This window comes from Oncorhynchus keta, chromosome 6 (assembly GCF_023373465.1).
Source record: "Oncorhynchus keta strain PuntledgeMale-10-30-2019 chromosome 6, Oket_V2, whole genome shotgun sequence".
In the NCBI taxonomy this organism is placed as follows: domain Eukaryota; kingdom Metazoa; phylum Chordata; class Actinopteri; order Salmoniformes; family Salmonidae; genus Oncorhynchus; species Oncorhynchus keta.
In genome coordinates this window covers 12724312-12736788 of record NC_068426.1, presented here as the reverse complement: position 1 = coordinate 12736788, position 12477 = coordinate 12724312, and the positions used below count along the sequence as shown (strand labels likewise).

The 12477-nt window shown below is 41.1% G+C and overlaps 1 protein-coding gene and 1 pseudogene across 7 annotated transcripts in view; both read left to right on the top strand.

Moving 5' to 3' along the window:
• The first annotated feature begins 744 nt into the window (after nt 1-744).
• Nucleotides 745-3618, top strand: LOC118385743 (ras-related protein Rab-38-like; annotated as a pseudogene).
• LOC118384971 (phosphatidylinositol-binding clathrin assembly protein) overlaps nt 1923-12477 on the top strand; it is a 29445-nt gene continuing 18890 nt past the window's right edge. For 3 of the 7 annotated variants that reach the window (XR_008139001.1, XM_052520739.1, XM_052520735.1), the window contains exons 1-6: nt 3849-4678; nt 6257-6399; nt 7128-7203; nt 7421-7523; nt 7850-7943; nt 8051-8162. Coding sequence is in view for 6 of the 7 variants with exons in the window: in XM_052520739.1 (XP_052376699.1) it covers nt 4549-4678; nt 6257-6399; nt 7128-7203; nt 7421-7523; nt 7850-7943; nt 8051-8162 (658 nt within the window). In the remaining variant the exon portion in view is untranslated. Of the gene's footprint in view, nt 2017-3848; nt 4679-6256; nt 6400-7127; nt 7204-7420; nt 7524-7849; nt 7944-8050; nt 8163-12477 lie in introns of those variants that run through there. The other 4 variants (XM_052520738.1, XM_052520737.1, XM_052520740.1 and 1 more) reach the window with 3 other exon arrangements.

Genomic DNA, 12477 nt, shown 5'->3' with positions numbered 1-12477 from the left:
TGGTAGCGGGCCGTGTTGGTGGCACTGTAATGTCCTCAAAGTGAGACAAAGAAGTTGTTTAGTTTGTCTTGGAGCAAGACATCGGTGTCCGCGACGGGGCTGTTTTTCTTTTTGTAGTCCGTGATTGGCTGTAGACCCTGCCACATACGTCTCGTGTCTGAGCCGTTGAATTGCTACTCTACTTTGTCTCTATACTGATGCTTAGCTTGTTTGATTGCCTTGTATTCGGTCATGTTCCCGGTCGCCTTGCCAAGATTAAAAGCAGTGGTTCGCGCTTTCAGGTTTTGCACAGATACTGCCATCAATCCTAGGTTGCTGGTTGGGGAAGGATTAAATAGTCACCGTGGGTACAACATCACCGATGCACTTGCTAATTTATCCCGAGGAGGAATAAAGAAATCATCTGGAATGAGTAGGTGTGTCCAAACTTTTGACTGGTACTGTATATATTTTGACGAGAACATATGACAAGTTTATAAAATAAAAATTTGACCTTTCATGTACGGACTATGGAATCAAGTAGGATACATAATTTCCTTGACTCCATCCTTAACATCCTCATATGTTAAGGTGCACAGTGAACCTTAAAAGTTCTGTATGGAAACATTTGAAAGAATTTCAGGCTCTTGTTGGAATGGAATTAAAACTAAATTGTAATATGTTTTCCATGCGCCATCAACACCGGCAGATATTGGATCAGACAGCAGTGTGAGTTTTGAATGGGCTGTTGTACAAACGCAGACCATGCAGCTGGAGCATTTGTTAAAACTTCTCGTTATAGTGGACCTTGGGGTCAGTAAAACATCAGTCAAGAGTTATGTCCATCAGATCTTTTCTCATCATTATCGAGCAACTATTGATGTTGACTTTGTGCTGAAGGTTCTGCACTGGGACAGTGACTCCGTTATAAGACTACAGCTTTGGGACATTGCCAGTATGTCAAACCACTTCATTTTACTTTGATATTACTTGATATATTATCAATTTATTGTAACATCAGTGGTTTGGACAAAACTGCAGACAATCAGTCTACATCAGACTTTATTCAAGTTTATGTTTTTAACAACTCGATATCAATGAATTAGCACACTTTTGATAATTATATTTGGTCTTATCCATAGATAGCCTGTGTACATGTATCATCATTGTCACGATCGTCGTAGTGACCAAAGCGCAGCGTGGTGTGAATACATACTTTTAATGAATGATGAAAAAAACACAAAGTACACTAAACAAACAAGACCGCTATCGAAACTGAGTGCTAACATGCAACATCACATAGACAATAACCCACGAACCACAATACAAAACAGGCTACCTAAATATGGTTCCCAATCAGAGACAACGACAAACACCTGCCACTGATTGAGAACCATATCAGGCCAAAACACATAGAAACAGACTAACTAGACATGCAACATAGAATGCCCACTCATATCACACCCTGACCAAACAAAACATAGAAACAAACAACGCAAATAATGGTCAGAGTGTGACAATCATAATCACCAGTGTACAGTTTTTCTCCCTACAGAATTTCATGTGTGCTGTGGAGGAGCATGTGTCTTGTCTATTTGTTTATTAGGGTCCCCATTAGCTTTTGCAGAGGCAGCAGCTATACTTCCTGGGGTCCACAACAAACATGACAAGTAACAAAACACTGATACTGTAACGCTTGTCGTCTGGGGAAGGAGAGCAGGACCACTGCACAGCGTGGTAAGTGTTCATATTTTAAATATCTTAATGAACACTGAAAACAAAACAATAAACAACCAACGAACAGTCCGTAAGGTACAACACAACACTAAACAGAAAATAACCACCAACAAAACACAATGGAAAACAGGCTACCTAAATGTGGTTCTCAATCATGGACTACGATTGACAGCTGCCTCTGATTGAGAACCATACCAGGCCAATCACAGAAATAGAAAATCATAGACAAACTAACATAGACAACCCAGCCAACTCACGCCCTGACCATACTAAAACAAAAGACAATACAAAGGAACTAAGGTAAATGTAAATGTAGAACGTGACAGACAATGACGGGGTTCATCTGGTCTCATGCTCATTAGAGCCATATGCGCACAAGTTACTCTCTCGCTCTCTGTATGTGTGTGTGTGTCTGTACTATGAAAACCTGACCTTTTCTGCTGTTTTTGGAATGTGCTAAATCATAATGCAATATAATTAGATGATAGGTACATATAATTACAGTATACGCTATAGATCAGTGCTGTATGTCGGTCTGACCCTGATATGTACTGTTCACGTATTTGTTTGTCCCAGGACAAGAAAGATATTGGAATATGACCCGCGTGTGTTACCGGAAGGCTGTTGGAGCTCTGGGGGTGTTTGATATGACCCGCGTGTGTTACCGGAAGGCTGTTGGAGCTCTGGGGGTGTTTGACATGACCCGCGTGTGTTACCGGAAGGCTGTTGGAGCTCTGGGGGTGTTTGACATGACCCACGTGACCCACGACCTTAGTGTCCAGGTCGTCCTTTCAAGTGGAAGGACGACCTGGACACTAAGGTCACCCTCAGTCATGGCAAACCTGTCCCAGCTGTGGTGCTGGCCTACAAGTCTGACTAAGTCTGCTCCCAGCAGCTCAATCTGGACACATTCTGTGGGGGAAAAGGATTTGTGGGCTGGTTTGAGACCTCAGCCAAGGTAAGGGACGCAGATAAGGAAACGCTTCAGCTTACTTACTGTAGTCCTCCTAGTCTCTCACAACTGCCGTCTGTGGGCTGCTCTGTGGGCTGCTCTGTGGGCTGCTCTGTGGGCTGCTCTGTGGGCTGCTCTAGAGGGTGTCTTTGCAATGGCTAAGATAAGATACACTTAAATGGTGTGTGTGTCTGTGTGTGAGACAGACTAGCCTCAGTATATTAACGATTCTAATCTAAACACATTTCAGACTGCTGGGGAGCTCCCTGGCTGATAACATTTGACAGTCTTGGTCCTATGGAAGATCACTTTGTACAATGGTCTCTATTTCTTATAAAGAACACAGACACATTTGACAGCAGCCTTTGATTGTCAGCTTGGGTTAACTTAACTCATTCGAATGTAATCACAAATACATGCGATCAATTGGAATGAAATGCTAGCATGCCGCGGGGCATTTGAGAAGAACACAGGCTAGTTTGCCAAGGGGAATGTGAACAGGAACATGTCAAATGGTCCAGCAGGCTGTGTAATGTGTGTTCCCTCCTCACAGACTGAGAGAAAGGGAACACTCACAGCTACTCTCTAATGAGTTACTCAGTTTAGTGTGAAGGCTGATTGGGTGAATATGTCACTGGGGCTAACCCAGCTGATATCTTACATTGATAAAGATGATGAAAGATTAGAATAAACCTTCTGTCTGATGTAAAAGGATTTAAAATCCTGAGCAGATCTGCCCTGGGATTACTTCCCATCTGAGATCTATTGTCTTCTGTCTCCTAGCTGTCTCCTAGCTGTCCCATAGCTGTCTCCTAGCTTGTCTCCTAGCTGTCCATAATTTGTATATTTTTGGTTTTATTGCACAGGAGAACACTAACATTGGTAAACCCTACTGTAGAGAGAGCCAGGAAACTGAGAAGCTAGTGCTTTGTGAAAGGTTGTTGTTATAGCCAAATACTAATGATATAACATCAATACCATACTAGGCCAGGGGTTTGTCTTCAGATGTGGCTGAATCTGATTGGACAGCATGCCTACTGCAGGCCTAATCGGTTTGAGTTTTAGACAGATTCCATCCACTTCAAATCATGAACCAGCTTCCTAAAATTAAAACGCAGTGTTCCACTTTAAGATGCCCACCCCGGACCTTTTCTGTGTTGGCCAATCAACCCCTTTCTAAGTCACCTGATTCATAGGCGATACTGCCATTTTACACATGAAGTTTAACTGAAAAAATGAATAATCAGCTACCTAACAAAAAACATTTGTAAAATGTAAGAACCATTTGTAAATGCCTTCAGATTAAAACATATGGAACACGGCAATTAAAGGATACGGAAAAACTCGGTGTCACTGCTACAAGACCTCGACACGATCACAAGGAAGCTTGAGAGAAAATACACTAATCATATGCTATTTTGTAACGTCTTCAAAATCAGTCTAGCAGCAATCATCTAACCAGCGCGAACGTTGTGTGATCACCAACCGAGCATTGGTAGGCTAACTAATCAATGATTGCTGCTGTTCATGTAGTATACTGTACTGGCTGTACACTAACCGGCATCATCACCATTAGAACGCTTTTATGGGGATACATTCACGACCATCCGAACGAATCATTATCGGCTGATTTCGGTGTGCTCGGGTTTGGATAAGGTTTTTGGATTTGTATGTGTGGACCATTGGATTGCCAATAAAATATATGGTTTACTACTGACTGTAGCCGTATATTTTATTTGGCTGCCGTATGAATTCTGCCATCGGATTCGCGTCAGTGTACGTTTTTTGTTTTCAGACGGGCAATCTGTTTAGAGGGCACGCTCCCAATCACCACTAAATACATTTTGATTTCTAATACCCCGATTACTTGCTTTTGGAACATGTCTGGACAGTCTATCACGGATCGGATCGCTGCGGCTCAGCACAGCATGACAGGATCCGCTATAAGCAAAGCCGTCTGCAAGGCCACGACGCATGAAGTCAGCGGACCAAAGAAGAAACACCTTGACTGTAGGTTAAGTAGACCACCAGTGTCCCGCCGTTGCTACATATTTCGCAACAAAAGCATTGGTAACATTGAATATTCAAGAAGACCTGTATGTTCATCATGTTTGATTGGCCATTGGTGTAGTTTTAATAGCAAGGTTTTCGACATTCTATGGTCATAGGCTATGAATAATTGCGCATCATAGCCTTCAACAGCTCATGTAGTCAATCATTACAGTGTCATCATCCTACAGTAGGCTATCGTACTGTAGCCTAAACATAATGAGACAAATAGGTTATTACTCAGTGTCATACATGCAAATGCACACATTGTGATCATAAATAGCCTATTACCTTATCCATCATTGTATGAAGTAATAATGCAATCAATTCCCCTTTTAATAGGACTGGCTATGTAGGCTAACATTTTCTGGCAGTTTAGGTTTAGAGGCATAATTTGAGTTCATCTACTATTATTTCCTCTATTTCCTACTGAGTTTTAGACTAAAATAAGTCTAATTTAAGACTATTAACTTATTAATTAACAATGGTATTATTCCGATATTATTGCTGCCATAAAGGTACAGTATATTATGCTGTATGTACCCTTTGAGGTTTCTCAGCTCCTTTAATTCGTGGTGAGCTGGTGTCCATGGGTCAATCATATTAGTGCAATGACAACAGTATCATAGGCAACCTTGATCTCAACATTTCTGTTTATCTGTGTTGTCTGGAACTGTAGTGTGTGTTGGATATCAAGCATTTTCTCCACATTTAACTGCTGATGATTAGGTTTCGGTGGCTTTCTACCCAAATAATTACTGTGTCCAGCCAATCAATTAAGCTCAATCAGTCCTGTCCTGTATCAACCCATAGATCCAGAGGGTTATTGGTTCAATTAACAAATCTTGTGTTGCCGGTCTGGTTATTTTCTGGGAAGGATTTTTTCATTGTTGAATTCTCTATTTACCAAATCTTTATTGAAAGTAATCAATTGTGCAAATTTGAGTCATGTTAGTCATTTTGTGTGCAATTACATAAGCTAAAATAATAAAAATAGTCATTTCTGAGTGGAATCGAAGACTTCAAATGGGACATAAAAATGTGGTAGCCTGCTGCAAATGTAGTTATTTAAAGAGTCTGTACTGCTATGGATTATCCTGATGCCTCACGTAGTTCACATTTCAGTCTTTGAGGAAAGTGGAAACATCCGGTGGGTAAGAATGTAGGAAATGTACTTTTATATTCTCTTGTATGATTTAGCATAAGCTTAAACTCCTGGGAGGGAAATCCCCCCTACAGTTAAATGTCTAGAAGGAATACATCATTATATTTCAGGTCTCATGATCACCGTCTGCTTTACAATCAGATTTCCAGTTTGAAATGTTAATTGCTGGTTAGTCACTGTAATTAAGGCATAGTAAGTGATAGTTAATTCACTAGTAACAGGATCTTTTTCTAGGGTGGGAGGTGCCTACCAGAGATCTAACTGCTGTTAGTAATGTTCAGCATGAGTTGATCAACCTGTAAAGTAGACTATATGTAAAGCACAGAAAGCACTGTCCAATGTTTAATTGCCCACGTGCCGTGTTTTTTTGGCAGACCTGATCCACTGCACCAACGAGCTGAACGTGAGTGTGCCCCACCTGGCTGACACATTGTTTGAGAGGACGGCCAACAACAGCTGGGTGGTGGTGTTCAAATCCCTCATCACCACGCACCACCTCATGATGTACGGCAACGAGGTACGTAACAAACATACACGCACACACACAGTTTTAACCTAAAACTAGACCTAATCCCAACTAAAAAAAAAAAAACTCCTAACCATAACCCAAATGTCCCCATTTGCCTGATTTATAATTTTTTTTCCTGTCGGAACCGGCAAAATGTCCGATTTTTCCTTGTTTAAAAACAAACACTAGTAGCTGGGGTTCAAGGCCTTCATCATCATCACTTTTTTATTTTATATTTGACCTTTATTTAATTAGGAAAATCAGTTCAGACCAAATTCTTATTTACAATGACCTACACCAGCCAAACCCGGATGACGCTGGGCCAATTGTGCGCCGCCCTATGGGACTCCCAATCACGGCTGGTTGTGATATAGCGGGATTTGAACCAGGGTGTCTGTAGTGATGCCTCAAGCACTGAGATGCAGTGCCTTAGACCGCTGCGCCACTCGGGAGCCCAATGATGTATGGCAATGACTGGCTTCACTGTAGCTCAATTGTTACTGGTAGAGCATGACACTTGTAACGCCAGGATAGTGGGTTCAATTCCCGGGACCACCCATATGTGAAATGTATGCACGCATGACTGTAAGTCACTTTGGTTAAAAGTGTCTGCTAAATGGCATATCATGTATTATTTATTATATTATGCACTGTTCAAGTCCTCTGGTATTCAAACATTTGATTGAATCTTTATTCTTACTGGTTTTGATCCCACTCTCTCTGTATTTTATCACCAGCGATTAATCCAGTACCTGGCGTCCAGAAACACACTTTTTAACCTGAGCAACTTCTTGGATAAGGGGGCATTACAAGGTACTGTAGGGAATTTTTCACCGCAAGCCATTTCACAGCAGAGACAAACTGTACAGAAGTCACAGGCATAAAAAAACATTATAATCGTGCAATGCATGAACAGCAGTGTGCAGTACAACAATTCAAACTGTCACTCTGAACGCGCTGCAGAGGTGTGGTTCTGTATGCTGCCATGCCAGTACTCTAAATATGAATGTAAGTGCTCCCTCTCTGCCAGGTTATGACATGTCAACATTCATCAGACGCTACAGCAGGTATCTGAATGAGAAGGCCCTGTCCTACAGACTGGTGGCTGTGGACTTCACCAAGATGAAGAGAGGGTAAGATGTCCTGTAGTGGCTAGGTGTGGACAACCTCCACATTGTCACCCTGGGATACATAGTTTACCTCAGTGGCCAGGCCCACCTCAAGAGGGAGAAACGGTGACTTCGTCATAGAAACAATGGCAAAGATTGGGGACAAGCCTTTAAATAGATTCAAGGTAATCCAGCTAAACAAGTCATTTATTTCAGCAGCCTCTTTGGATAATGTGTGGATTATATTAAGTATCAACATGATTGACAGGGAGTTGTTTGATTCATGCTGTATGATCATGTTAGTCATCACTTGTCCTGGTAAAGTGGCGCTGCGTGTCTCTTGCTGACAGGGTTGATGGTATGATGCGCACCATGACCGTTGACAAGCTGATCAAGACTCTACCTATCATTCAGAATCAGCTGGATGCTCTGCTGGACTTTCAGGTAGGCTGCATGGTTGGGGTGTTGAGCGGTCCATAATATGGGCTGCATGATGACAGTGAGCTAGCTGTCAGTATGAACTCTCAATGTCTCATCTGTTCTCTTCCCAGGCTAACTCTAATGAATTGACCAATGGTGTCATCAACAGCGCCTTCTTGCTGCTCTTTAAAGACTCCATCCGCCTCTTTGCTGCCTACAATGAAGGAGTTATCAACATGCTGGGTAAGTACACTATCTGTTAGTTAGAGGAGAACTAGAATGTCACTAGGATGTCAATATGGTGTTACTATGGTGTTACTATGGTGTCACTAGGATGTTACTAGGATGTCACTATGGTGTTACTATGGTGTCACTAGGATGTCACTATGGTGTCACTATGGTGTTACTATGGTGTCACTAGGATGTTACTAGGATGTCACTATGGTGTTACTATGGTGTCACTAGGATGTCACTATGGTGTCACTAGGATGTCACTATGGTGTCACTATGGTGTCACTAGGATGTCACTGTGGTTTCACTAGGATGTTACTAGGATGTTACTAGGATGTCACTATGGTGTTAATATGGTGTTACTAGGATGTCACTATGGTGTCACTAGGATGTTATTAGGATGTCACTATGGTGTTAATATGGTGTTACTAGGATGTCACTATGGTGTTACTATAGTGTTACTATGGTGTCACTAGGATGTTACTAGGATGTCACTATGGTGTTAATATGGTGTTACTAGGATGTCACTATGGTGTCACTATGGTGTCACTAGGATGTTACTAGGATGTCACTATGGTGTCACTAGGATGTCACTATGGTGTCACTAGGATGTTACTATGGTGTTACTAGGATGTCACTATGGTGTTACTATAGTGTTACTATGGTGTCACTAGGATGTTACTAGGATGTCACTATGGTGTTAATATGGTGTTACTAGGATGTCACTATGGTGTTACTATGGTGTTACTATGGTGTCACTAGGATGTTACTAGGATGTCACTATGGTGTTAATATGGTGTTACTAGGATGTCACTATGGTGTTAATATGGTGTTACTAGGATGTCACTATGGTGTCACTAGGATGTCACTAGGATGTCACTATGGTGTCACTATGGTGTCACTAGGATGTCACTATGGTGTCACTAGGATGTTACTATGGTGTTAATATGGTGTTACTAGGATGTCACTATGGTGTCACTATGGTGTCACTAGGATGTTACTATGGTGTTAATATGGTGTTACTAGGATGTCACTATGGTGTTACTATAGTGTTACTATGGTGTCACTAGGATGTTACTAGGATGTCACTATGGTGTTAATATGGTGTTACTAGGATGTCACTATGGTGTTACTATGGTGTTACTATGGTGTCACTAGGATGTTACTAGGATGTCACTATGGTGTTAATATGGTGTTACTAGGATGTCACTATGGTGTTAATATGGTGTTACTAGGATGTCACTATGGTGTCACTAGGATGTTACTAGTATGTCACTATGGTGTTAATATGGTGTTACTAGGATGTCACTATGGTGTTAATATGGTGTTACTAGGATGTCACTATGGTGTCACTAGGATGTTACTAGGATGTCACTATGGTGTCACTATGGTGTCACTAGGATGTCACTATGGTGTCACTAGGATGTTACTAGGATGTCACTATGGTGTTATGTCACTAGGATGTCACTATGGTGTTACTATATGTTACTATGTAGGATGTTACTAGGATGTCACTATGGTGTCACTATGGTGTTACTATGGTGTCACTATGGTGTTACTATGGTGTCACTAGGATGTTACTAGGATGTTACTAGGATGTCACTATGGTGTTAATATGGTGTTACTAGGATGTCACTATGGTGTTAATATGGTGTTACTAGGATGTCACTATGGTGTCACTAGGATGTCACTATGGTGTCACTAGGATGTCACTATGGTTTCACTAGGATGTTACTAGGATGTCACTATGGTGTTAATATGGTGTTACTAGGATGTCACTATGGTGTCACTAGGATGTTATTAGGATGTCACTATGGTGTTAATATGGTGTTACTAGGATGTCACTATGGTGTTACTATAGTGTTACTATGGTGTCACTAGAATGTTACTAGGATGTCACTATGGTGTTAATATGGTGTTACTAGGATGTCACTATGGTGTCACTAGGATGTTACTAGGATGTCACTATGGTGTCACTAGGATGTCACTATGGTGTCACTAGGATGTTACTAGGATGTTACTAGGATGTCACTATGGTGTTAATATGGTGTTACTAGGATGTCACTATGGTGTTAATAGGATGTCACTATGGTGTCACTAGGATGTCACTAGGATGTCACTATGGTGTCACTAGGATGTTACTAGGATGTCACTATGGTGTTAATATGGTGTTACTAGGATGTCACTATGGTGTTACTATAGTGTTACTATGGTGTCACTAGGATGTTACTAGGATGTTACTAGGATGTTACTAGGGTGTTACTATGGTGTTACTATGGTGTCACTATGGTGTTACTATGGTGTCACTAGGATGTTACTAGGATGTCACTATGGTGTTAATATGGTGTTACTAGGATGTCACTATGGTGTCACTAGGATGTCACTATGGTGTCACTATGGTGTCACTATGGTGTCACTAGGATGTCACTATGGTGTCACTAGGATGTCACTATGGTTTCACTAAGATGTTACTAGGATGTCACTATGGTGTTAATATGGTGTTACTAGGATGTCACTATGGTGTCACTAGGATGTTATTAGGATGTCACTATGGTGTTAATATGGTGTTACTAGGATGTCACTATGGTGTTACTATAGTGTTACTATGGTGTCACTAGGATGTTACTAGGATGTCACTATGGTGTCACTGGTGTTAATATGGTGTTACTAGGATGTCACTATGGTGTCACTAGGATGTCACTATGGTGTCACTATGGTGTCACTAGGATGTCACTATGGTGTCACTAGGATGTCACTATGGTGTCACTAGGATGTTACTAGGATGTCACTATGGTGTTAATATGGTGTTACTAGGATGTCACTATGGTGTTACTATAGTGTTACTATGGTGTCACTAGGATGTTACTATGGTGTTAATATGGTGTTACTAGGATGTCACTATGGTGTCACTAGGATGTTATTAGGATGTCACTATGGTGTTACTAGGATGTCACTATGGTGTTACTATAGTGTTACTATGGTGTCACTAGGATGTCACTAGGATGTCACTACACTAGGATGTCACTAGGATGTCACTATGGTGTCACTATGGTGTCACTAGGATGTCACTATGGTGTCACTAGGATGTCACTATGGTGTCACTAGGATGTTACTAGGATGTCACTATGGTGTTAATATGGTGTTACTAGGATGTCACTATGGTGTTACTATAGTGTTACTATGGTGTCACTAGGATGTTACTATGGTGTTAATATGGTGTTACTAGGATGTCACTATGGTGTTACTATGGTGTCACTAGGATGTTACTAGGATGTCACTATGGTGTTAATATGGTGTTACTAGGATGTCACTATGGTGTTAATATGGTGTTACTAGGATGTCACTATGGTGTCACTAGGATGTTACTAGGATGTCACTATGGTGTCACTAGGATGTCACTATGGTGTTAATATGGTGTTACTAGGATGTCACTATGGTGTTACTATAGTGTTACTATGCTGTCACTAGGATGTTACTAGGATGTCACTATGGTGTTAATATGGTGTCACGATGGTGTCACGATGGTGTTACTATGGTGTTACTATGGTGTCACTAGGATGTCACTAGGATGTCACTATGGTGTTACTATGGTGTTAATAGGATGTCACTATGGTGTTAATATGGTGTTACTAGGATGTTACTAGGATGATGTTACTAGGATGTTACTAGGATGTTACTATGGTGTCACTAGGATGTTACTAGGATGTCACTATGGTGTTACTAGGATGTTACTAGGATGTCATGTTACTAGGATGTTACTAGGATGTTACTAGGATGTTACTAGGATGTCACTAGGATGTCACTAGGATGTCACTATGGTGTCACTATGGTGTCACTATGGTGTCACTAGGATGTTACTAGGATGTCACTATGGTGTCACTATGGTGTTACTAGGATGTCACTATGGTGTTAATATGGTGTTACTAGGATGTCACTATGGTGTTACTATAGTGTTACTATGGTGTCACTAGGATGTTACTAGGATGTCACTATGGTGTTAATATGGTGTTACTAGGATGTCACTATGGTGTTACTATGGTGTTACTATGGTGTTACTAGGATGTCACTATGGTGTTAATATGGTGTTACTAGGATGTCACTATGGTGTCACTATGGTGTTACTATGATGTTACTATGTTACTAGGATGTTACTAGGATGTTACTAGGATGTTAGTATGGTGTCACTAGGATGTTACTATGGTGTCACTAGGATGTTACTAGGATGTCACTATGGTGTCACTATGGTGTCACTAGGATGTTACTAGGATATCACTAGGATGTTACTAGGATGTCACTATGGTGTTACTAGGATGTCACTAGGATGTTA